Source organism: Oreochromis aureus, linkage group 3, assembly GCF_013358895.1.
Source record: "Oreochromis aureus strain Israel breed Guangdong linkage group 3, ZZ_aureus, whole genome shotgun sequence".
NCBI classification, from domain to species: Eukaryota; Metazoa; Chordata; class Actinopteri; order Cichliformes; family Cichlidae; genus Oreochromis; species Oreochromis aureus.
The window spans coordinates 46,349,334-46,376,667 of record NC_052944.1 but is presented as its reverse complement, the minus strand read 5'-3'; the positions used below and the strand labels follow the sequence as shown (position 1 = coordinate 46,376,667).

The following is a 27,334-nucleotide window of genomic DNA, read 5'->3' as shown; positions in this document are numbered from 1 at the left end:
TTTAATAGGTTTGATCAACCACCCACCCCTCCCACAGCATCGTCCCCCCTGCTGCAATCTCCTTCATCTCCAGGGTCTGCCTGTCCTTCATCTCAGGACTTCACACCTCTCAGCTTCACACCTCCCAGCTCCCAGTCATTACACCCAACCCCAGCTTCTGTGGACTCCAACATACACACCCCTCCCCCAAAACCCACTCTTTCTATCTCAGCACTTCAAGTGAGGAACGAGCTTCATGAAGATCAAGGTGCGGAAGGCTGCAGGTCCAGATGGCGTCAGCTCCAGACTCCTGAGATGCTGCGCAGATGAACTGTGTGACATCTTAGGATATCTGTTCAACCTGAGCCTGTCACTAGGGAAAGTACCACAGCTGTGGAAGACCTCCTGTGTGGTACCGGTACCAAAGACCTCCCATCCCAAGGACCTCAGCAGCTACAGGCCGGTAGCCCTGACATCGCATCTGATGAAGACCCTGGAGAGGTTGGTTCTAAACCATCTGCGCTCCCTGGTGAGGTCTTCATTGGATCCGCTGCAGTTTGCTTACTAGCCTGGCATCGGGGTGGAGGACGCCATCATCTACCTCCTGCACCGAGCTCTGACTCACCTGGAGAAGCCTGGAAGCACTGTGAGGATCATGTTCTTTGATTTCTCCAGTGCTTTCAACACCATCCAGCCACGACTTCTGAGAGACAAGCTGGAGCTATCAGGAGTGGACCACCACATGTCCCAGTGGATACTGGACTACCTCACAGAACGTCCACAGTATGTGAGGTCACAGGGCTGTGTCTCTGACACGCTGGTCTGCAGTACGGGGCCCCACAGGGAACTGTGCTGGCACCGTTCCTCTTCACCCTCTACACTGCAGACTTCTCCATCAACTCCCCACGCTGCCACCTACAGAAGTTCTCTGACGACTCTGCCATAGTCGGCCTCATCACAGGTGAGGACGACTCAGAGTACAGACAGTGGACTCTGGACTTTGTGGACTGGTGTCAGCAGAACCACCTGCTGATCAACGCCGGAAAACCAAGGAGTTGGTGGTGGACTTCGGAGACGCAGACCCACCACACTGAAACGGTGAACATCCAGGGAGTGGACATTGAGATAGTGGACTCTTATAGGTACCTGGGTGTTCACCTGAATAATAAACTGGACTGGAGCCACAACACTGATGCTCTTTACAGGAAGGGTCAGAGCAGACTCTACCTGCTGAGGCGGCTGAGGTCATTTGGAGTCCAGGGAGCGCTTTTAAAGACCTTCTATGACTCTGTGGTGGCATCTGTCATTTTTTACAGTGTGGTATGTTGGAGCAGCGGTTTATCGGCAGCTGAGAGGAAGAGGTTGGACAAACTCATCAGGAAGGCCAGCTCTGTTCTGGGATGCACCCTGGACCCAGTGCAGGTGGTGGGAGACAGAAGGACTCTGGCCAAAATAACATCTCTGATGGACAGAGTCTCCCACCCCATGCATGTAAACGTTGCTGAACTGCAGAGCTGCTTCAGTGACAGACTGCTGCATCCTAGATGCATGAAGGAGCGTTTCCGCAGGTCCTTCCTCCCTGCAGCTGTCAGACTGTACAATCAGAACTGCTCCCAACAAACACAGATGTTTACATCAGCGCTGTAACAACTTTTACTGTTATAACTGCACATTACTTTTCTCAGCTTATATATACACTAACTTATTGAAAGTTACATGTTTACTTTTTAATGCACGGGTACAATAAACAATCTGCACTTTTCTAATTATTCTAAATATTCTTAACTATTTAAACATCTTTCAGTATCCTGCTATGTTTGCACACTATGTGTACGCTAATTTAAACAACTGTACTGTACTCTGCTCTGGTAACTATTGTCCATGATGTAAAGATGTAAATATGTAAAAATTGTGCTTCGGTTCTGTGTGTCCTGTTCTGTTTGTATATGCGTGTTTTTTTGCTGCTGATACAACCAAATTTCCCCTTGTGGGACAATTAAAGGATTATTCTATTCTATTCTATTCTAATATTTTTACGTCCAGTAGATGTCCTACTAGAGCAAATGAAGCTTCAAGACGCTTTGCGCTGGGGTGAACCAATTGGATGAAAAGCTTCAGTGCTTCATGAAGCTTCATCTGCCCATCACTAACTACAGCATGAGAACCATGAAATACTGTCACGGCTGCGGGGGCAGACGTGTGGTGAGTGTGAGACAGGATCCAGACGCAGGCACTGGCTTGGACGTGAGCGAGCTTTTATTAACACACTGGTGGCACAAACAGAAACACGGCGAACAGAAACAAAACCTAAAAGTGACCTAGACTGGAAGAGACTAACAAAAACGAACCTGAATGGACGACTCTGGGAGAAACACGCAGGGAAGAAACACAGACGGACTAGCAACTAACATGAGTGAACACACGCTATAAATACACAGAAGGGAACGAGGAAACTACACACAGGAGGGAGGCACAGCTGATTGTGATCGACAAGACGAGACAGGGGAAACGCAAACTGAACACACTGGCATAAGACAGACTTTCACAATAAAACAGGAAACTCAAAACACACGCAAAGACACAGACTCAGAGACGCGGGCTTTACACAGAAACCTTACTACACTAGAGGGGATATACAGGTAGGGATGACACAGAACAGAGCGAGCACAGAATTAACATTGGGAGGTCAAATAACAAAACCTAAAAATCAGAACTAAGGAAGTACCACGAAACTAGGGAGCTAGAAACACTAGGACAGAAACCCAAAACACAAACAGTCACAAACCATTATGAAATCAAAAGTAAAAGTACAAAAACCAGAAACACTGGGTCACCGACCCAGGACCATAACAAATACTCTTCAGCCTATTACACAAATTTCACTCAATGTTTTGTTTCATAAATATTATATGTCTAAATTATGTCACACTGACTTTTTCTTGAACCACAAGCATGAAAGCAAGAAAAATTGCATCTTCTGCTCTTCCTTTGTCTTCCTGAGCAGCCATTTCAACTCTACTACATTAGGAAGATACACAAAAATGATAAAACAATAGATGTAGGGCGGGACAGATGGGGCCAGAGGACTGGCTTTTCACATACACTATGTATCTTGGTGATGCAACCTTGGCCCACTTGAGGTGAGGCTCGCGTCATGGAGCTGATCTTGATGGAGCAGTTAACTGCGCGGCTTCACGCAGAGACTGCAGAGTAGGTCCACTGCCATCAGTCGGCCAGCGTGGATGCTTCCGTGAACTTGGCCGAAGTTTTCGTCTCTTTGTGGCCGAGTGAGGCAGCAGGGGCTCCACAGAGGAGACTCCAGGGCAAATCACCACTGCAGCCCACTGCCACGGAGCAGGGGCCGTCAGCTGGCACTAACCTGCTTCCCTCTGCTCTTTTTCCACAGGTCCCAGCGGCTATAGACACCCAACCTAACTTGCTGGGAGCCGCACGAGCGCTGTTGCAAGCGGGCAACCAGGACATGTCCGCTGGGAGTGTCCACAGATGGAGGTGGGACATGTAATCCTCATCGCCAGCCCTTCAACACCCTCCCTGGATCTGAGAGGGAATACAGCTTACTGGCAAGGTGCCAAGAAGGTGCATGCAGCCCCTTGTTCACCAAACCATTGTTGGAGGCAGTGTGGTTGGTCATTAGGTGTGTGCATGGGGACATACAAGAATATCCCATAGTACCACTGCGAAATAAATAAAAGGGCAAAACGCCTAGAGTAAAGGCTGCAGTTAGCCCACCGTGACACATCTGTTAATTCTGGGGAGAGATTGACCGGAGTTTAATAACCTGTCGGGGCAGTGTGTGGGGATGAGTTCACAACCTTTAGCAGCGTGTAGCATCTGCGCTGCACTCAGCAGCGCTGACCCTGGGGAGAAGGAGATGGTAGAGCCTTCTCCTGAGGACCCGGCAAGGCCTTGTCGTCAGGCCCCACTCATATTGTACACCGTGAGGCAGCACAGATGGACCTGCATTTTGTATTGATTAAAGATAGGCTGCATTGAGTGAGTTGTGACACTCATACACAGGAGGAACGTAACCATTTGTTTGTGCCTAAAAGATGCTGAGAATTGATTTTCCAAGCAGCTCATTATAACCCCATGGCAGGGCATAGGGGAATTTACAAAACTTGGGAGCGAATAATGGCCTGATGTTATTGGCTAGCCATGCAGATGTGCACCTATGGTGCGAGTCCTGCCCGGAATGTTAGCTGGTTAACCAGCCAGCCATTCCAAAAGCATCGTTGCACCCATTACCATTAATAAAGGTCCCGTTTGAGCTCATTGTCATGGACCACATCGGGTCATTTCACCAGAGTGAGTGGCTTCCTGGCCTAAGTTGGGTGATGGGGTATTTGGTGGGGTTTGATTTGTGGCTTAGCTGCAGGGGAGATGTGGAGCAGTGAGTTCAGGTTGTGGGGTCTGGGGAAGCTGACTCACACACCTCACATCTTCATGTAATTATGTCTCCCCTTTTAAAGATGTTGCCAGGAAAAGAGTGGAGAGTGGTGTGTGCTTCAGAAACGTGACACGTGGCAAACTGCATCTTTAAAATTTGTAAATAAAAGGACATTTAACAAACTGCAATCTGTGGTCATCAGGTCTTTTATATTCACAGTTATGTTAGCCAGCATAACGTAACCCTGTTGTATATATGCATTAATTAATCCAGCAGCCTCTGCTGTCGTGATAGCTGCAGCTTTAGAATCTGATCATGTCACTAAAACCATGAGACATTTATGTCCACTGTTCATTAATGCTGGATTTTTTTTTAAATATTTATTTATATAAAAGAAAGGGTTAAGAAGCTTAAAAGTTGAGGTGAGCAGTAAATAAAAAAGGGTTAAACACACAGTATCGCTCTCAAACTGCTCCTCTTCCTGGAGTGAAGCACAGCCTGATAACCCTCCCTCTTCTTCCTGCTCTTAAACACAGCACCTCCTCTCTGTCCACGTGTTTCCTCGTTCCCTCTCCTTCAGATCTGCACTTTGAAGATGGGTGTAACCAACATGTGGTGACGTGTAAGAGCTGACAGGCTCCATTCACGGCAGAAACACGTGTTGCTGAGATCAGACCTCAGACTAGTTTCCGTTATAAGAAAGAGAAACTCACACAGTCACTGACACTGAGAGGAGAAATGGCACAGAAAGGAGTTCAGCTGGACCGAGAAACCTTCTCTTGTTCCATCTGTTTGGATCTACTGAAGGATCCGGTGACTACAGCCTGTGGACACAGCTACTGCATGAACTGTATTAAAACCCACTTTGATGAAGAAGACAGGAAGGGAATCCACAGCTGCCCTCAGTGTAGCAAGACGTTCACACCGAGGCCTGTCCTGGAGAAAAACACCATGTTAGCAGCTTTAGTGGAGCAGCTGAAGAAAACTGGACTCCAAGCTGCTCCAACTGATCACTGCTATGCTGGACCTGAAGATGTGGCCTGTGATGTCTGCACTGGGAGGAAGCGGAAAGCCATCAAGTCCTGTTTATCTTGTCCAGCCTCTTACTGTAGGAAACACCTCGAACCTCACTATGATGCAGCTCCATTAAAGAAACACAAGCTGGTGGCCCCCTCCAAGAAGCTCCAGGAGAACATCTGCTCTCGTCATGATGAGGTGATGAAGATTTTCTGTCGTACTGATCAGCAGAGTATCTGTTATCTCTGCTTGATGGATGAACATAAAGGCCATGAAACAGTCCCAGCTGCAGCAGAAAGGACTGAGAAGCAGAAGGAGCTCGAGGTGAGACGACTAAACATCCAGCAGAGAATCCAGGAGCGAGAGAAAGATGTGAAGCTGCTTCAACAGGAGGTGGAGGCCATCAATGGCTCTGCTGATAAAGCAGTGGAGGACAGTGAGAAGATGTTCACTGAGCTGATCCGTCTCATCCAGAAAAGAAGCTCTGATGTGAAGCAGCAGGTCAGATCCCAGCAGGAAACTGAAGTGAGTCGAGTCAAAGAGCTTCAGGAGAAGCTGGAGCAGGAGATCGCTGAGCTGAAGAGGAAAGACGGCGAGCTGGAGCAGCTCTCACACACAGAGGATCACAACCAGTTTCTACACAACTACCCCTCACTGTCAGCACTCAGTGAGTCTACACACTCATCCAGCATCAATATTCGTCCTCTGAGCTACTTTGAGGATGTGACAGCAGCTGTGTCAGAGACCAGAGATAAACTACAGGACATTCTGAGAGAGGAATGGACAAACATCTCACTGACAGTCACTGAAGTGGATGTTTTACTGTCACCACCAGAGCCAAAGACCAGAGCTGAATTCTTAAAATATTCACGTAAAATCACACTGGATCCAAACACAGCATACACAAAACTGTTATTATCTAAGGGGAACAGAAAAGCAACAAAAATGAAACAAGAACAGTCTTATTCTGATCATCCAGACAGATTCGCTGATCACTGTCAGGTACTGAGTAGAGAGAGTCTGACTGGACGTTGTTACTGGGAGCTGAAGAGGAGAGGGAGAGCAGTTGGTGTAGCAGTTGCATACAAGAATATTTGCAGGGCAGACTTTTACTCTGTTTTTGGAAACAATGACAAATCTTGGGGATTATATTGCTACACAAACAGATTTATATTTTTTCACAACATTTTCTGAACTCACCTCTCAGGTCCTCAGTCCTCCACAATAGGAGTGTACCTGGATCACAGAGCAGGTATTCTGTCTTTCTACAGCGTCTCTGAAACCATGAGTCTCCTCCACAGAGTCCAGACCACATTCACTCAGCCGCTCTATGCTGGACTTTGGCTTTATGGACTTGGAGACACTGCAGAGTTGATTAAAGTCAAATAGAGAAGACAGGCTCATGTTGATCCCTGACCATTATATGTACTTGTGTAGTTTCTAAATGAGGCTTTACATTTTAGAAGCTGAGAAGTTCAGTGGTCCATTGATGTGTGAAAATAATATTGCACTGATTCAAACTGTACTTACATTTATATACCTTACATCAATATAAATCTGAGTTTGTTCTTATGGCTGATAATCATGTGAGTTTAAATGATACTACTCTTCATATTCAGCATGTTTGAAATCTTTCATCAGTCTGGTTAGTGGTTTTATTCTGTAGTTGCTGTAGTGGGTTGTCAAATGCAACAATATATTGGAGCTGCAGTGATTCATCAGTTAGTCAATGATTAGAGAATTTATTGTTTTACCATTATTTTATTCATATTTAAAGCTGGTTCCAGTTTCTGAAATGTGAAGATTGTTGATTTCCTTGATCATATATGACCGTAAACTTAATGTCTTTGAGGTTTGAACTTTTACAATGTAACAAAAAATTGAATCATTAAAGTTTTTGATATTGAAATGTATTGTAATTTTTGCTGGTGAAAAGTTTGATCCCACTCGATCATTTATACATTGAAATATAAACACTAAATGATACAGGCCTGTAGCGGTTAGACATGTTTCATTGCCCTGAGCTGTGTCTGGCAGGCAGAGCGTCTCCACGCTCCACAAATCTGATGCTTCTGATTTGGAGAAAATGAGCTGAGGGAGACCCCTGGTGGACAAACACAGACATGACAGGAAGAAAGACTAAAGTGCAGAGTGGAGACAAACAGCTGGAAATACTTGTTGGAAAGGATTGTCATGCTTCAGAAAAACACACAGCACACACTCTAACAGTCCTTTATTTGCACTGAAGGAGACACGTGAAGAAACCAAATCACACAATAATGAAGTGAACACATTTATAGCCAGTGTTCAAGATGATGGATAGAAATGAAAATCATGGAGCATTTATGCATTTTTAGGTCTGTTTCTTACAGCAGAAGCAGCATTTACATGAACTCACTGGCCAGTTTATTTGAGATGGCTTAAATTAGAAAAACTAAGTATGCTGGAAATTTTACTTTTCAGTGGTGGCATATAAGTAAGCACATTTACTTTATGCTGTATTTAAGTAGGTTACCAGTCAAAGTTAGCCTACTTGAATTAAGTTTTTGTGATAACCTTTAATTCCTCTCTCCGTTTCTGAAGGTGGAGGGTAGACGAGAGGATGGTGATGGCTTTTTATTTTACTCTTTTTGTAATTGAATTTCAAAACAAAACCAATCAGAAATACTATGATGCCAACATTTCAGGGCTTTTCCATCCATCCATCCATCCACCCACCCACCCACCCATCCATCCATCTTCTTCTGCTTATCTGGGGCCAGGTTGTGGGGGCAGCAGCCTAAGCAGAGAAGCCCAGACCTCACCCTCCCTGGCCACCTCCTCCAGGAAACACCTGCATGTGCAGCGGGTGGAATCCCTGAGGCAGGTGGGCTCACAGCCAACCCAAAGAAGTGTGCTGTTGAATAGAGGGAGATACAGGATTGGTGTTCCACTTGGGAGGCGGGCAGGAGTGTCTAAAGATGGATAAAACAGCAGCCATCACATCCTGCTCACGCCCCCAGACGAAAAAATGGTTTTCTCATAGTAGTTTTTAATTAGATTTACAGCTTCAGAATAACTTTGTGATGTCAGATTAGAAATTCTGTGTCCAACCCTGGTGTTTGATCAGATGTTTGATCCCTGCAGGGTTGGATTTTTTTATATGAATGTTGAATTTGTTGCATTGGAATTGAGAATTGAGACATATTACTGTGTATCATGTGTCAGCAGGCATGTGTTAAGTGGGAACAATGAACAGCTTGTCACACAGTTTGTTATCCTTGTATACAGTCTCTGCTGCTGTGTGCTGTGCTACACTCACCCAGAGATAAGAGTACATGTACTGTTATCCCACTGACACAGACACCTGTGATAAATACTGTATCAATAACAAGTTTAAAGTTCAAAACAAAAGGCAAAATGGCCAAACATTAGTTTGATCTGACTGTTCAAATTTGATCGCGTGTCGAGTTGTCTCCTCAGTACCTTTATGTATCTGTGGGACAATACAAGATGAAGTCCATGTCGCTTCTTTCAGTTCCATCCAAAAGCACTGAAAGTCAGCATGCCGTTCCTGAATGTTCAAATAACACAAATGACTAGACAGAAGGAAGTCCCATTATTGTTCCTGGTATTTCAGTTTATTTTTGACAACTCAGTTTAAACGAAACACCAAAATAATGGATCATTATCCAGCTTCCTCTTATATCTTATAGAAAGTATTACGATGATAGAATAAAAAAGAAACACAAACCTGATAGTCAGGCTTCTCAACAAAATATAACCAACTCTCACCAGATTAAAAGCATCTGCATTCTTGGCAATGAATGTATCATGAAAATATGGTTTCAGTGACCTTAATGCAGGGGTGTCCAAAGTCCGGCCCCCATTTTTAATTGGCCCTCAAGTAATTTTATAAATAGAATAGAATATGGCCCGCACTTCAACTTTTGCTTGAGTGTATTGCACTTCTTAGTTTTAACACCAGGGGGAGCTACTGTTGATCAAGGCAGTTGCTCTACCAAAAAGGACAATCACAGAAGAAATTTACCCCAAGTTACCAAACATGGCAGAACCAAAGAAGCGAAAGGTAGAAAGTGAGTGCAGAAAATTTCAGACACGGTGGGAGAGTGAATATTTCTTCAAAGAATTAAAGGGGACGTGTGTCTGTTTGATCTGCACTGAAACTGTGGCAGTTATGAAAGAGTATAATGTACGATGTCATTATGAAACCAAACATCAGGCCTATGCATCCTACACTGGTGCTGAGCGAGAGCAGAAATTAAAGCAAAGGGTAGCTATCCTGCGGGGTCAGCAACAGTATTTTTTTCGTGCTCAAATTGTCCAGGAAAAGGCTCCAATAGCAGCTATGAGGTCGCCCAACTCATCGCAACTCATTGCAAACCTTTTTCAGACAGAGACCTCATAAAACACTGCCTCGTTAAAGTCACCGAAATAATGTGCCCGGAAAAAGTGCAGGACTCCAACAACGTCAGCATGTCCAGAAGTACAGTTGTGCCACGCATTGAAGAGTCGTCAGCCAACATTAAACTGCAACTGTCTGATAAAGCTGTGCTTTTGATTTTTACTCCATCGCATGCGATGAGAGCACCGATGCCACAGACGCCGCACAGCTGCTAATTTTTTTGCGGGGAGTGGACGAGAGCACGAGCGCGTAAAAAATATATTCCACAGTACCCGTGTGTTAATAAGCATGCATGTGCAGGTACACATGCTTCAAATATCAATAATGCGCATCGATTCTGTCACTACCCTGCTTTTGCGCACCACTTTCTTATATGCGTTTTTCTTGTTAACACACAGAGTACACACCGCTGTGCACAGCGCACGCACACGCAAAGTCAGCTGATCTCATCTGATGCAGATTTGCTCCTTGATCAAGTGACATTTGTCCGGATTTTTGGCATGAGTGGCGATCAGCACCGCGGCTGGATGGCCCGATTTACATACCCAGCGCATCTGATACTCACCAGAATAATTTACTAAAATTATATGCACTCCTGTTATTAAGTCCAGTTCAGTCTGTTAATGTTGATAACCGTTTCAAACGAACGTTAATAGGTGTGTTGCTAAGTCTAAGAAGTTAAATAACAAGCTTGAAATGTACCCGTCCCATTTTCCCCTTTATTGTTTTTTCTCTGTGCTGTAAATCTTCTGTCCAAGAAGAAATCTGCTGCTGTTCTGAGAATGAGCTACCAAAGCTTTTTCTGAATAAATTAATAAAGATCCATTTATGGAAAGCTGTGATGAAGGCAGTTTTGTCTTTAATTATATTCAACAATATAACACATTTGACCACTTTTAAATGATTTTTCTAACTTTAATACACTACAGTTAAGGTTATATACCTAATTTCTAGTAAGTGGCCCAGCCCCTCCTATATTTTTATGTATGTGGCCCTCAGTGAAAAAAGTTTGGACACGCCTGCCTTAATGGAATAAGAAAGAAAAATATTTTTAAAAATCTATAAATTTATAATACACACACACCAGTTTTATACAATCTATAAAAAACTATATTATTGCTTTGCCAGCCAATTCTGTCATGTTGGCAGGGTCACATTTGCATAGCTGGGAGGGTCCACATTAAAAACAGCAAAGGCCGTGATATGTGTTAACCATCAGGGGCTGTTTGTGCTGGTGACCCGAGTCTAAGTTGATGCTTACTTTGAAATAACTTAAGACTAAATCCTCTTTATTAATGTGGGAAGTGGTAGCTACATTAGCCTACTTAACTAAAGCTTGGCTTCATTTTTATTTTGTTATTTTTGTTACATTCTTCTGTATTTTTTGGAGGAAGTTTAATCTTGCTAGAAGACATCAGTCCAACTCTGTGTTGTGATGGGTCAATTTCTATCATGATACTTTTAAGATGTCATCCTTCTTCCATGGCCATCAAGCAGTGTTGTTGTCAAGCAGTGTTGGCACAAAGCAACATTTCTATGAACAAGGACATATATTAAATGGAATTGAATCCAAAAATATTAAAATATTGATTATTAATTGAATTACTGAATTATTGAATATTAAAACATTGGTGCATAAACATGCATACCAGAAGATTGTGGGTTACCTCAATCGCCGGCGCATCAACATCACATGACCAATTTAAGACGACACAGCTACAAGATGCAGCGACTCAGTGGCTGTGTCCCAATCCAGCGACCGCATGCTTTTGAGACCTATTACGTCACAGCGACGTGACGATGGCTGTCCCAATTTGAAGTGTACTCCAAATGCGCCGTCGATTTCCCCAAATATCAAGCATGGTCCGGTGCACGCTTTGTGGTCCCATATATCCCACAATTCATAGCGCGGCGGTGGGTGTGGATAATTTTGCCGCAAAATACGGCAGGCGGCAGAAGCGGAGCGGCTGAAGAGTGAACTGTCAAAAGTAAGTACTGAATATTATGTCACTTATTTATGTGCGAATGTTTAATAATGAAGAACACTAAAACATTACTGTTGGCCACATGTCGGCAAAGTTATGTGACATTAGTGATGTTTGTACTTTAAAATATACACCGTTCAATAGTCGACCTTAATCTTACAGAGAATGTGATGATTTTATGGATAATTAAAGTCAGTCATATATCCACAAACACAACAAGCTGAAAGTCAGTGATGCTGCTCGGTTTGCAGTCCTGAATATGACGGCACAAGCAGGATTCACTGCACTGTTAATGTTAGCTATGTTATATTGCTGCCTCTGTTCGGTGGTGTCGAGCCAAACGGACTTTAACGTGTGTTTGAACGAGCTGACGGTTCACTCGTTAAGCTGAAAGAAAGATGCTTTAATCACAGGAGTCACACATGTGTCCACTGTACCATCTGGAACTCTTCTTGTTTAGCACTCGTAATAACACAAACACTAAATCCTCCTTCTCTTGTGCTGTTTTGTAGCAGTGTGTACACCTGAGACTGTCACCTGTCTGTCTGTCCTGCACTCTCTCTCTTTTTCTTTCTCTCTGATTGTGTAATAAAAGTATGAACATGTATTTATGAGTTACACTTGTGTTTGAATCCTGCAGCTTATCACACATTTGATTTCCATGTGTGACAACTGCAAGTGTCCAGAGTGAGGACAGACTGAGGGACCCACTGCTGCACATCATCTGTGAGGCTTTGCACCCCTGATGATCCACCAGGACAAACTCAGCAGTGTGTGAGGAAGAGGAGGAGGAAGAGCCAGCAGCAGCTGACAGATGGAGAGAATAGACAGACTGTTCCCTGTTTGTGAAGGACTGCTAGGAAAGTTTAAAATAACTAATTGTCTGTCCTGAATCAGTCTTATTAGGTAATGTTCAAATAATGTTATCATCCCAGTGTTTTCAGTGTGGGAGAAAGTACTCAGAGCCTTCAAGTTACACACTATGAAAGGCAGCAACAAGTTTAATATTCAGAAACCTAAAGTATGTATCAGCAGCAGAATGGAGCTAAAAATAAATGTTTGTTTCAGTTCTATGAAGCTTTGAGTATTTTGGATTAGTAGCACTGCTGTGTTTGTTGCATCATATTGCTGTAATTGTTTATATGCTTTATATATTCTGAGGTAAGTTGATCTATAGTGTTACATCATATTCTATAAGGATGTTATGTGTTTGTATACTTTCTGCCCAGTTTGACCCATTTAGCAGAAGTCAGCCTGTTTAAGGCTCTGATATCTATTCTGTGTGACTTAAAGCAGTTATGACATGGTCTGATTTTCTCACCCAATAAAGGAATATTTAATATATCAGTCTACTCTTCATTCTATCAGAAACAGTTAGCACAGCTCGTACATTTGCTTTTTCCACATATATGTAAGCACTGAGCCAAATTTAGTAATGCCAACATATTGAAGGAACAATATTTGTCTCTTATATATAATACACCTATATATACACTGTCAGAGATACTTGTCTTTGAGTGAAGATTTAAGGTGATAGGAAATATAAATAACTGTGGATAGTTTTCACCACGGGTGTATTAAATGCTACCCCGAGAGTGAAGTTAACTCTGTCAGTAAGGCGTCCAACGGACTGCTGCATCGCATGTTTTGTGATAAAGTGGATGTGTTGAGATTACAACACAGTGTGAACGTTGTAGTGATGTGGGAATATGAATGGGGGACCTTGAAGCAGACAGACCCCGCAGTTATGGCTTTCATGCACACATACAGAAAGCCAGAACACCTGAACCCATGAGATGCCCTCTTTGGAGGGCGCACCAACGCCATGAAACTGTACCACAAGACTACTTGTGATGAAAAAATATTTTACTATGACTTTTATAGCCTCTATCCCACGGTGCAGTCTAAAAAAGATTATCCTGTAGGACACCTGCAAATCATTTACAACAACTTTGACAGGCTAGAAAATTATTTCAGCTTTGTTAAATGCTCAGTACTCCCACCTAGAGGTCTGTTTCACCCAGTCCTTCCCTACAGGTGCCAAGGCAAACTGATGTTCCCATTCTGTAGCATGTGTGCTGAAGAGCAGAACCAACAGACAGCATGCCTGCACACTGACAGTGAGGGGATGTTGTTGGGAACCTGGGTGTTGTTTGAGCTTGAAAAAGCTGTTGAGAAAGGATACAGGATTCTTTCTATTGACGAGGTGTGGCATTTTCCCAATAAGACTGTCACATTGTTTAAGGACTATGTAAAAGAATTTGTAAAACTTAAACGGGAGGCTTAGGGGTATCCAGAACATGTTAAAACACCTGATGAGCAGCAGAAGTACATAGATGAGTATTATGAGAAGGAGGGAATAATGCTAGACCCAACCAAGATATGTGTAAATAAAGTTGTTAGCAACTTTAACAAGCTGTTGCTAAACTCGTTATGGGGTCGTTTCAGCATGAGGGCAAACGTGCCTTCATGTGAGTTAATCACGGACCCTTCCAGATTCAGCCAGTTAATGTTTAGCGACCAGTACGACGTGCGTCAGTTTTGTTTCATCTCTGGTGACGTTGCCATGGTGCAGTGATGCTACGCTGATGGTAGAGCATCCCGTGTGAAGGATGTTAATATCTTTGTGGGGGCCATGACCACTGCACACGCTAGACTGATGCTGTATGATTTGCTAGACAAGCTGCAGCAGCGCGTGTTGTATTGACACGGACAGTGTCATTTTCACAGCACGCCTTGGCAACTGGATGCCACCTCTAGGGCCCTTCCTTGGGGATCTCACCAGTGAATTAGATTCTGGAGAGGGGTGTGTGAAGGATTACATAGTCGAATTTGTGTCCGCTGGGCCAAAATGCTACGCGTATCACACCTCACTGGGCAAGACACAAGTTAAATGTAAAAGTGTAACACTCAACGCACTAAACTCAAAAGTTGTCACCCATGACTCCTTGAAAGGTTTAGTCTGCACGTTTGTAGCCAATCAGGCATCAGACACACACCTAGTTGCTGTGTCTGATAGTATCAGACGCGATAAAAAGAATTTTCATTTGAAGAATGAAACCGTTGTGAAGAAGGTTAAAGTGGTCTACAACAAGCGCCGTGTGCTCCCAGACTATACAACACATCCTTATGCATTTTAAATTAGATCATGGGTTTGATGGCAGGTTGCAGCACCCTTTTAGCATGGTGGTCAGTGGTCCCAGTAACTGCGGCAAGACTTTTTTTGTCAAAAACATTGGTGAAAATGCTTCCAGGATTATTTCACATAGTATTGATAGCATTGTATATATATACTCATGCTGGCAGCCATTATATAAAGAAACTTCTTCAGATAAGAGACACTAACTTTGTGAACGGTATACCAGAATCTCTGGCTGATGACACCCTCCTACCCTACAGACAAGAAAAATTTGCTAATTATAGATGATTTAATGAATGATGCGGCTAATAATGTAGAAGTACAAAATGTGTTCATGAAATATGTGCATTTGTGTGGGAGCCCCATCAAAAAACCTGTCCATTATGGTAGCAGTGTCCAAGCATTCTTTTTTTTCTTTTTTTTAAATTCATACCGCACCCCCCCTGCAATGGCTCTTCCTTCCATAACTGCCTAATTTTGTTTAATAATCCAAGAGATAAATATCAAGTCATGCTTTTAGGTAGGCAAATGTTTCCCGGTAATACTAAATACTTTATAGAAGCGTTTAATGATGCCACATCCGCAACATACGGGTATCTTTTAATAGACTATAAAGTCAAGACCCCGGACTATTTAAGACTCAGAACCAGTTTACTGTCAGACCGTCCGGTTGTTTATATCCCAAAACAAAAAACAGTGAAAAGGTGAAAGGATGTCATCACGCATGCGGAGGAATCTGTCTCTGTTGGAGCTGATGTACAAGTCACCCCCTAGCCTGCGCAGAGTTATTTTTAGTAATGCAAACATAGATTTCATTAATGAGTTGTGTGAGATAGCCTTTAACGTACTGCAAGGCAACATTCCTCTAACAGATCAGCAGTACAAACAGCTAAAAAAACAAAAAAAACAATAATCAGACTGATCGCTGACAAAAAGATCAAAACTTTGAAAAAGAGAAAGACAATCAACCAATCGGGGGGGGGGGGTTTACTACCGTTATTAGGGGCAGCAATCCCTTTCATAACTAGTCTGATAGCAAACAGGTGAAAATGGAGCATGTGCAAAAGATGTTTTTGGTGCCCCATCATCAGTTGGACTTATTAAAACAGCAGCAACAGCACACAGAAACCATCAGACAACAGGCTCAGAATGAGTTGGACAAGGAGATGCTTGAAGCGTTACAACAACCCAACACAGATGTGTATGAGAAAGCTAAAAACTATGGTGACATTCTCCAAAGATACCTCACACTTGTGAGAGGTATCTCACAAGTGTGAGGGGTATCTCACAAGTGTGAGACAAGGTGCCCGTGAAAAGAATGTGTTATCTTTATCCCTGCCTGAACAACTTAACCGGGATGCGCAACCCCAGCTGGCGGACACCCAACCTGATTATGGCGATGCAGGAATGAAGGATTTTGTTGCGGAGAATGCTTTGACACACATACCTAAGAGGAGTAGGAGGAATGCAGAGCTTATTTTATCAGCGCTGAACCGTTTGCCAGACTTGATTTCTTACGATGACAAAGGTGAAATTGTTGTTGATAAACGCATCATCCTGGGTTCACACATTTATGACCTGATTAAACCAGTGACAACTACACACACCCCTTCTGAGAGTTTGAGACCTATCGGCTGGACAGAGTTTTTAAATGCTGTTTCAGATTTAAACATTCCGTTATCAGCCATATCCAACACAGCCATACGTAAAACTATTGCTGTGTGTAAAACTGATCACACCCTGTCTGAAGAGCCTAGTTTTTTAAAACACACCCCTAAAAAGAATACGCAGGGCGGACGGTTGCGGCTTAGTACATTTAAAAAATTAAAAAATTAAAAAAAATAAATAAAGGGGGGTCCTATTGAGTGGTTGGATTTTTGAATTCAGACTTTTTTTCTCTTATCACAGCTAAGATGTTTGTTTTATTTCTGGTAAAAAATGTTTGTTGGTTGTTTTTCTACTAAAATGTTTTTTTCACTTATTACTGCTAAAATATTTGTTCTTCTTTTATCACTGCTAAAATGTTTGTTTTCTTTTATTACTGTTAAATCATGCTCTCATATTGTTTTATTATTCTCATTAATACATATCAGTATCCGCGTTGCACACACGCATAATCGCTGCATACAGCAACAGGTTGTATGTTGTTGACAAAACGACACACCATAGCATCATTACAAATAAAATTAGTACCATACATGTTAAGTAGATGTGAATAAGATACACCATATGTGTATATGAAATAAAAAAAAAAATACACAGTGTTGACCACATGTGATGGAGACGTTGTTCTGCACTTGTTTTCCTGAATATAAAATAGTGGAGCAGTTTTTTAGAAGAAACTTCTTTATTGGTGGGGGAAAACTGTCTAGGGAGTTGCCAAAACTATCAAAAAAATAACCGTGTCTGTCTCTCGAAATATAAACTGCCAAGCAGTGTTCCCCAGGCATTGTGGAAGGGTGGGTGTTTACAATAGCCGTGTTCGGGAGTCCTGTGGGTAGTTGATCATACGCTAACACGCGTAGGAAATGTGTTTTTAATGATAATCCTGATGACGGGCGTTAGTTCTATAGTGTTCATCACCGTTTTTGTTGTCTCAATAGTAGTCCAAGAGCACCTGTCTCATATTAGATATTTCAATGACTGAATCAAATACTGAGTAGCACACAAGGTTCATAGTGTGAGGCAGAGGATTTCTGAAATGGGTTTCCAACCTAACGCTCCTGGTTTTAATTAATGATACATTCCCTGAATGTCCTTCATCAGCTTCCAGATTGAAACAGAATAATGTGTAGCCATTACCAAAGTCGTCACATGTTATGGCCAAGGGTCTGTCCTCTAAATGCCTTCCTGTGGTTTGTATCAGCTGGTAGAACTGTCTGGTATAGTGTTTTCTCTCAAAATTCGGCTGAAATGGTTTAGCTGGATATGCCTGACCGTCAGCGTATAGAGATATGAATTCTATATTGCAATTCTCAAAATCAACCGGATTATGGGTGTAGCTTAGGGTGACCATATTTTGATTTCCAAAAAAGAGGACACTTAGCTCAGTCATGAAGAACTTGCTTAAAGAAACATATTTAAATGATGCCTTCCCTGCGCGGTTAATGAATTGTGAAATAAAATATGTCATATAGGCTTTTACAAGACAACAAGTGCAAAAAAAATAACTTACAAGCCTCTGGAATTAAATAATGGTACAGAAATAATGCATAAGAAAAATTACCAGTACTGGGTGGGTACCGGGTCTGGACTGGAACAAAAAAATCGGCCTAGGAAAAGCCTTTGAATGAAAACAAACGCTGTTGTAACAGTTATGTACAGTGTCTTGTTGGTATATGTATGACTTCTATACATTTTACATCAGATAAAAACTTGGGTTGTAAGATTCAGATAATTATTTATTAAAAGCTAGGCATTTTAAATTAGAATAAGAAAGAAAAGTATTTCTTTGTCCCCCCCTTTCCCTGTTAAAGCCCTACCTGGCCCCCTGGCAAAGCTTTGCTAGACCCGCCCCTGCACAGTTACCAGCTTACTTACAAAAGGATCCTGGTGTTATTTGTCTCTCACAAACAGTTCATAACTTCCCTTCAACTCATTCATGTCACCTAAAAGGTAAACCTGTTTCTCCATCACCTGTTCTGCTCTGATGAGTCAGTAAGGACATCTCCTGGTTTCATCTTCATGTTTCCCTCTCACCACATATCCAAACCGACATCATGACCAGCAGCTTTACAGCTGTGGCTCCAGCAAACATCAGCTGATACTAGAAATTAATATTAAATAAATTCTAACGACTTAAACATGCTGCTGTTGTTTAATGCGACATCCACTGGTTTCCTCTTTCTGGCACAAAGTGGGCGATAAATAAACAAGAGAGAAAAGCCGATCAGCTGATCATTGATCAGTTTCATGATTGAAGTAGCAACAGGAGAGGGAGGGGGAGAGAATGAGAGAAGAAGAGGCAGCTGACAGCATAACGACAGAATAACTCCAGCTTTGTGTCTTTTTCCATTCTGGCTGAAGTACGGGACAAACTGTGTTACTTTTCACCTCAATACTGAACGCGTAATATTTTCTCTGAATACGAGACGATTCCGTTTTTACGGGACGGTTGGCAACTCTACTAACTAACCTTATGAATAAAATAAAGTTCACTATCAGTAACATCATAGCACCCACGCAGCTGTATAGAAACTCGGTCATGCTAGCTAGCACGCAGTACGAGTTATTGTAACTGACTGTAAAAAGTCAGCACAACGAAAATAAACTACACCTGAACTTGGTTTATATCTGACCCAGATAGACTGCAGGTCATAACTTCTTACCTGAAGTTCAGTTCACCTGACACTTGGACCAGCCGCTGCCTCGGGTCTCAACTCCTCCTTCCTGCCTCCCCTTCCCCTCATCCACCTGCTGGCCTCTGTGGAAGCTCCGCCACAGCCACCACCAAACAACTGAGTTATTTTTACACATCGGCCAGCATCTGGCCAATCCACCACTTTTCATTGTTTATACCGTTACAAAAAAAAAAAAAAAGCCCATCGGCCCATAAAAACGAAAAATCACCATCGGGCATACCGGGATGGCCAGTCCAGTACTGGGTCGGTACGAGGGAAATTTATTTTGCAGTTCGTCTGAAAGATGCACTTGCGTTTTGGGATCTTTTAAACGTCTGTGAGCGCAGAACAAGCGCTCACAAAGCAACAGTTTGGGGATGACGTCACACACATGGGTCCTCTGTCGGACTATAGGAAAACCCGGACATTTTTATCAATCTCGAAAATCCCCCTGGATGCCCCGGACGGAACGTGAAAAGTGGACATGTCCGGGCAAAAGAGGACGGTTGGTCACCCTAGTGTAGTTCCCCGTGTATCCTTCATTGTCAACGAATGCAATGATGACAAATTTAGGTATCCGCCCCATAAATAAATTCTCATTAGTTGATATTCTTGTTCATGCCGGTATGGAGAAAGTCTTTAAAGATACGCTGTCTACAGTCTATTTTGCGTTTGCATGATGCAGGGCCTTGCCGTGCGCTAACCTGATACTTGGTGAAACACTGACTTTTTTCACGAACATGCTGGCAGAGTAGTAATTACAAAGTAGTAATTTAGTAATTTTAGTAGTTATTTTTCTTGAAAAAACAGGTCTGCGTGTACTGGAGCAATCAATTCAACAACACTGCTATTCGCTGTATAACCACCTCTGGTCACCAGACCCTGGTTCTGTCCTTCTATAGATGTGTCATACATGTTCGCTGCTGTGTCTTTACATAATAAGCCCGTGCTGAACTGTGGGTCTAAAGTGTCCTTATTATAATTAATAAGACATTCTATTACACCTCTGTATGGATACCTGTTAGATGATTGGCTTATGAGTCTATCACCCAGCATTATGTCGACCTGAGAAAATAGTGTACAGCCGGGATAATTAACAAATCCTACGTCTGTGTCCCTAGCTAAGTTTGTGCTGTCAGCTTTTGTGATTCTGACACACATGTAGATATAAGAATCATTTAGATCCAGGTAATCTTCTCCTGAGATGTAAAACTCGATCGGGCCTCCGTTGGTGATTGCAGAAACCGGCGGGATTTCAATAAATGTACTTTTCTCAATGGAAGTCTGCGTGCAAGGGACACTAAACAGGTCGAGTTCTCTTTCCAGGCATTCTCCCAGTTGACTGTGTAAAAGAGCCATTTAGAATATGTCAAGCACTGTAGTTTTTGAATGACTGGTTCTGGGTCTTTTCACTCCGCGTCACTTTCTCCGTCTGACAGGTCTCCTCGCAGGTTTTGACGTTTTACGCTTTTTAGACAGCGGGGTTTCACACATGCGCACTGTGGGAGGGGTCTTAGAAGGCTTGTGTGTATACATATACAAGCCGTTGCCATCCTGTTTAGTAGATGCGGGTCTAGTTATGTTGGATATGACGTCATACACTATGCCTGATGTGGCTGTTTTCAGGTGGGGTTTGACTATGCTGACTCATTGGTGTAGGTCTGCTCATACCCTTTTCGAAACACGCCTCTCAGTTTTGATATTCGTGTCACCAACATTAAATTTAAAACACGTTTTCTTCTGAGGCTTTGTCTTGTACAGCGTGTTAAAGACCAACTTCTCATTATCCTTATTCACCTCTGCTGGGGCCATTTGGATAGACCTGTGATAAGCCTTGTTATATGCCTGTGTGAGATCATGGATTACATCTACATATCTCTGCGTGTTGACAGATGATAAGTACTTCCACATTCTACCCTTGACTCTCCGGTTAAATTTCTCCACAACGCTAGATTTAACCTCGCCAGTTGTTGAGAAATGCTTGATATTATATCGCGTCATTAGCTGTTTAAAGACTGTATTATAAAACTCTTTGCTTTCATCTGTTTGAAGTTTCATAGGGATCCTTCCTTCAGTAAGTATATCCTCGAAAGCGGCTGCTACAGCGGCCCCTGTCTTTGTTGTGAGACGTCTAACCCATGAGTATTTTGAGAATACATCTATACATGTTAGCAGGTATCTCACATTATCATTATCTGCCAAATATTCAGACATATCAACCAGGTCGGCTTGAAACTGTTTGTCAATACCATTCACCAATACTCTATTTCTGGGAAAGTGTATCCTAACTGGTTTATGGAGAGTGTAAGTGTCGTCTCCTTCTAGATAACGCTTGACCTGCTATAGTGGTGGCGTTACACCTGATGCCTCCCCCGCTGCTATACGTAGCTTATTTACACCACCCAACCCTGCAGGATCGGATGTATCATGATATATCTTATACAAGGTGTTTTCCATGATCAGTGCGAGACACAAATGACTAAGATGTTTATGTTAACATGTCTTTTTATTTAATTCACACACACACATGGACAATGAATACTGAACAGCATACATTAAATCTTGTGTCTCCCAGACCAGTAGTTTCCAATCATGTGAAGCAGCGCTGGTTTAGCACCACTGTCATCACCACCTGCATCTAGCAGGTAAGCGATTTTGTGGTCAGTGGCGCATTCCATGTTTATCGCTGGTTTCAGTTCACGCAGAATGCGTTCTGAAACATAACAGAGTTGTGCTTTAGCCTCACAGATGTTGTAAGAGCATACAAACAAATGGATGGCTGAGATGAATCGGTCCGTCCGGAGCCTTTCCATCACCTCATCATAGCAGTTATCGAAGAAATACTCAGGCATTTCAAACAAGCAGCTGTGTTGTAACTGGCTGGGGTGGCCAGATTGACAACCATAACATATCGCCTGTTGATACTCATTCAGCACAATCGACAGCAGGTGGAGGGTTGCGAGTTTAATGTTGATTACTGTTTCCTCAGACAGGTCTGATGCAGTTGGGTCCTGCGAACCTTGTGGAGATGGGGGAGGAGTCGGCGGGGTCTGGATTAGCAGCGCGGGCGGTGCCGTCCTCTGTAAAAAAAATGAATTTGTCACACACATACATATACACACTCATATGCACACGCATGTTAACCTACCATTTCATTTATTTAGTTGTCAGATGGTCTTATGATTTTAGGTTTGTACAGGGTAGAAGGCAAACCAGTCTTCGGACAAGCCGCCAAATCGTCAAAAACGAGGCATTTTCTAACACTCTCATATGCAGTGTTGAGTCTATCCCTCTTGATGGCAGCATCAACCTGGCTAAGCATACGCTGCATAGCTCTCCAGTCGCTCCACTGTATAAAAAGCAAGTCCTTAAACCATGTCGTGCGCTCTTCGAGGTTTAGAGGGTAAGGATTTAACCTCCAGTTTTCAAGCCTTCTGGTAACAATAAAATTTTCCCTGTCATTACATACACTGAGAAAAATAAAGTCATCATGGGTGCGATTTGAAACGATCAGCCTCAACCTTGTAAAGCTCAGGGCCTGACGGGCTGTTCCACTGGGAAACATACAGCATCTCCAGGAAGCCCACATTGTCCAAGTCCGCACACACAAGAGTGCGAAAGAGCTACCAGTTTTTAGTAGACATGGCTCACCATCCCCCCAAAACACACCCTCACCACAATCTACTCGAAGTATCAATTTCTCCACTGGTATATTTAATGGTATACACGTACCCGCTGGTGCCACGATATTCTAACTTACATTCAGTGCCATCTACGGTATTTTCACAGCATTGCTTTTTACGCTGAGGTCCGCTGGTGCAGTCGGCTGTAGACGTACCTAGAGCGGTGATGGCTTGGGCAATGTCCTGGCTGCTCGTCATGGTTGATGGTGATGATGATGTCCTGTGCTCCGCAGGTCGAGGTGTCGATGCTCCAAAATGGTTAAAAGATCGCAGCTGACCACTTTTATATGTATATGACCCTAGACCATCCGACTAGGAGTTGTTACCACACATAAACGAGCAAAGGTACCTGGTGTAGGGGCAGGTGCACGCGTACGCGCACGTACATGAAGACACACGGGGGGTGGTGGGTGAGGGGGCGATAAAGGCACATACATATTATTACTGGTGGGGAACTAAAACATTTCTTTAAACACAATGTCTTCGTTTTAGGGGCTCAAAGGTAATTGGACAAATTAAATAACTGAAATTAAAATGTTCATTTCTAGTACTTGGTTTAAAAGCCTTTGCTGGGAATGACACTCTGAAGTCTTGAACTCATGAAAATCACCAGATGCTGGGTTTCCTCCTTTTTAATGCTCTCCCAAGGCTTTACTGCAGCAGCTTTCATTTGCTGTTGGTTTGTGAGCTTTTCAGTCTGAGAATTAGGCTTCAACAGGTGAAATGAACTTAGAACTTGGAACTTTTATTGCATTGCTCAATTGGGTTTAGATCAGGTGAGTGACTTGGCCATTCAAGAATATTTCACTTCTTTGCTTTAATAAACTCCTGGGTTGCTTTGGCTGTATGTTTTGGGTCATTTTCCATCTGTATTATGAAATGTTGGCCAATCAATTTGACTAGATTTAGCTGGATTAGAGCAGACAGTATGTCTATGAACACCTCAGAATTCATTCGGCTGCTTCTGTCCTGTGTCACATCATCAATATGATGAAGAAATCACATCATCCCAACCAATCACAGCAGATGGCCGCCCCTCCCTGAGTTCTGCTGGAGGTTTCTTCCTGTTAAAAGCTTGTTTTTACTTCCCACTGTCATCAAAGCGCTTTTCACCCATTAAGGTTGTCATGGTTCGTATTTGAGGAAGAGACAGACGACTGCAGAGTCCCAGTAAGATGCGTCAAAACAATGATTTTATTAAAACACATACACGTGGGAAGCCGAGCACGATCACCCAAAAAGCATCGATCTTCCCAGAACAATAAATGGGGTGTGATATATATAACATATGATGACAAGTAATATGCGTCACAGCAGATAAAAACATACATGTTCCAGTCATTCCAACCTTGAACATCTTCTAAAAAAAGAACAGTTCCTTCCTCTGTTCCTCCACTAGATGTTTCCTGTTATTTTACCTATTACACTTATTTGTGGAACTGAACTGTCACGTATGCAGGTAAAACAACTTCGCAGTTTCAAGCAAAACAAGTCTAGACACTGTGTATGTGTGTTCAGGCAGCCCATGTGTCTTAGCCTCAGTGCATGACCTTACTCTGAGTCATCTGTTACCAGGCAGAACTCCAATGCAGCCGGTTGCTGAACACACAGGCCTCTATTCAGTTTCTAAGTTATGTGTGATGTATTGTAAGCATGTATGCAATTCTTTCATAACTCAAGGTCACTTTACTCAATAGATCAGTCGGACCTCGCGCCGCTGAAGCTTCCGACCATCAATTAATTGACCGAGCTTCAACTCTTTAATAAGCACAAAATGCAATGTGTATAACATGAATACAGTTGCACCTGCAATGAAAGATCATTATGTGATTAAGCTACCACCTGAAATACAGACTTGAAATACAGACTTTAATGTAACCTCAACAGCTTCAAAAACTGTGTCGATGAAATGATAACTAATGCAACATGAATAGTAACAGCAAAATAATTTTCTAATCTCTACAAGGTTAATTATGGAGTTCCACAGGGTTCTGTGCTAGGACCAGTTTAGTTTACATTATACATGTTTCCTTTAGGCAGTATCATTGGAAGGCATAGCATACATTTATTTGTCCATGAAATCAGATTAAACACACCAATTAATACAATTTTATATTTGTGTTAAAGACATAAAGACCTGGATGACCTCTAATTTTCTGCTGCTCAATTCAGATAAAACTGAAGTTATTGTACTCTGCCCTAAAAATCTCATTGACCAGCATATGTCCTTCAATGCACATATTATTATTCTTCCGGTTTGGCGATGAGTGAGTGAGGTAGACGCGGCAGTAGCTCCGCTTAATTTTGACCTTAAAACTTCAAACAGACCGTAATTATATGCAGTAACTGAAGGTAACTTAAACTACTATCTGATAAAGTGGCTGGGTGTCTAGAGGCCAGTTGAAAATGCCCAAAGCTACTTCAAGGCTGAAATTTGTGACAAAATTTAAAATAAGATCTCAGAAGTCACAGCAGTATTAAGAGGGGAGATAGCCAGCTTGAAAGCCGAGAATGACAAAGCCATAACAATGCTAAGGAACGAGATAGAGTCACATGGCCATACGCTGCAAGAGCTAGCTGATACGGCTAGTGGCTCATCAGATGCAATACGGGAGTTGGAGAACAAAGTTGAGACACTCCATGGGCAAGTGACATCGCTTTCTGAAAAATGCCTCGACCTCGAGGGACGTTCGAAGCGACAGAATCTAAGAGTGGTAGGGGTGAAAGAAGGCAAAGAGGACGGGCAGAATGCCAGGGAGTTTGCAGGGAGGCTGTCAAAAGAAGCTGTTGGTCTGGACGAGGCACCTGTGATTGACAGAGCCCACAGAGCTTTGAGAAAGAAGCCCGGCGATAACGAACCACCCCGACATCTTATTGTAAGAGTTCACTACTGCCACACCTATGAGGACATCATAAAGAAAGTCATGGGCACCCGGGATATAACATTTTGTGGCAGGTGGATTCAGATTTTCGGGGACCTGCCACCTGAGGTGGCAAACGCCAAGCTACGTTCACCGCTGTGAGGAGGATGCTACGTGATAAACCGGGGGTCAAATACGGACTTGTTTACCCAGCCAAGTTTTTTACTGATCCGGAAAAAGCACGACAGATGGGGGAGAACAGGAGAGGGCTTGTAACTATTTGCTCTTGGAATGTGAATGGCATCAGTGAACCGATAAAACGTGGTAAAGTGTTGGCATACCTAAAATCATTGAGATCAGATGTTATTTTCTTACAGGAGACACATCTTTAAAATGATGCACATTGCAGGATTTGAGCTAAGTGGATAGGGCAGATTCATCACTCACGGTTTTCCGCAAGGGGTACAGCAATAATTATTCGTGAAAATGTGCCATTCATACATAAATCTACTCTGGCAGATAAGGAGGGGAGGTATATCATGGTGGTAGGAGAAATTCAGTCTATACCAATCACATTGCTGAATGTCTATGGCCCGAACAGGGATGACCCGGAGTTCTTTAGAAAACCGTTTAGCTTGATCCCGGATATTTCAACTACAAACTTGATACTTGGGGGAGACTTTAATTTAGCTTTAGATACCTAGCTGGACAGGTTGTCAGCTCAGAGAATTGTGCCATCAAATGCTTCTAGATTTCTGAAATCGTTTATTGATAATTTAGGTCTTGTGGATGTTTGGAGAACCTTGAATGCAACCGGAAGGAAATATTTCTTTTACTCTGGGGTTCATAATACGTACTCACGTATAGACTACTTTCTATTAGATAGTAAACTGTTACATGGAGTCCAGAGTAGTAAATATCATAATATCCTTATATCAGATCATAGCCCAGTGTCTATTTCACTAAATTTGCTGGAATCAGGTGGTAATTATAAACACTGGTGATTAGACCCTCAACTTCTTACGAGGAAAACATTCTGCAATTATTTGGCAGAACAGATCAAGTTGTTTTTTGAGATGAATGACAAAGACGATGTATCACCTCTTTTATTGTGGGAAACGTTTAAAGCATATGTGAGAGGCTGTGTAATTTCTTTTCAGTCGTCTGTGAAAAAACGTAATAACATGGAACGCATACAGCTGGAGGTTCAAATACAAAAATTGGACTCTGAAAATGCCAGACAACCGTCTGTACAGCTACGTAGTAAAATATCAGCTCTGAAGTATAAACTCAATAACTTGCTATCCAGTGATGGGAATTCTGGCTCTTTTTAGAGAACCAGCTCTTTCAGCTCAGCTCACTAAAAACAGCCGGCTCTTTCGGCTCCCAACCGGATCTTCAGGTTGTTTTGTTGCTTTAATTAATTTATTATCAACAACAATATAAAATTATGCACAAAAGAAATTACTCATGTAAAAAAACCATGGTTTTATTTATATGTTTACATATAAATATAT

At 42.5% G+C, this 27,334-nt stretch overlaps 1 protein-coding gene across 1 annotated transcript; it reads left to right on the top strand.

Moving 5' to 3' along the window:
• Window positions 1–5,090: 5,090 nt before the first annotated feature.
• On the top strand, window positions 5,091–7,289 carry LOC120439419 (tripartite motif-containing protein 16-like). The gene has a single exon (XM_039610382.1). It carries the CDS (start codon window positions 5,126–5,128, stop codon window positions 6,596–6,598), a length of 1,473 nt encoding a protein of 490 aa, XP_039466316.1. The 5' UTR covers window positions 5,091–5,125; the 3' UTR covers window positions 6,599–7,289.
• The last annotated feature ends 20,045 nt before the right edge of the window (window positions 7,290–27,334 follow it).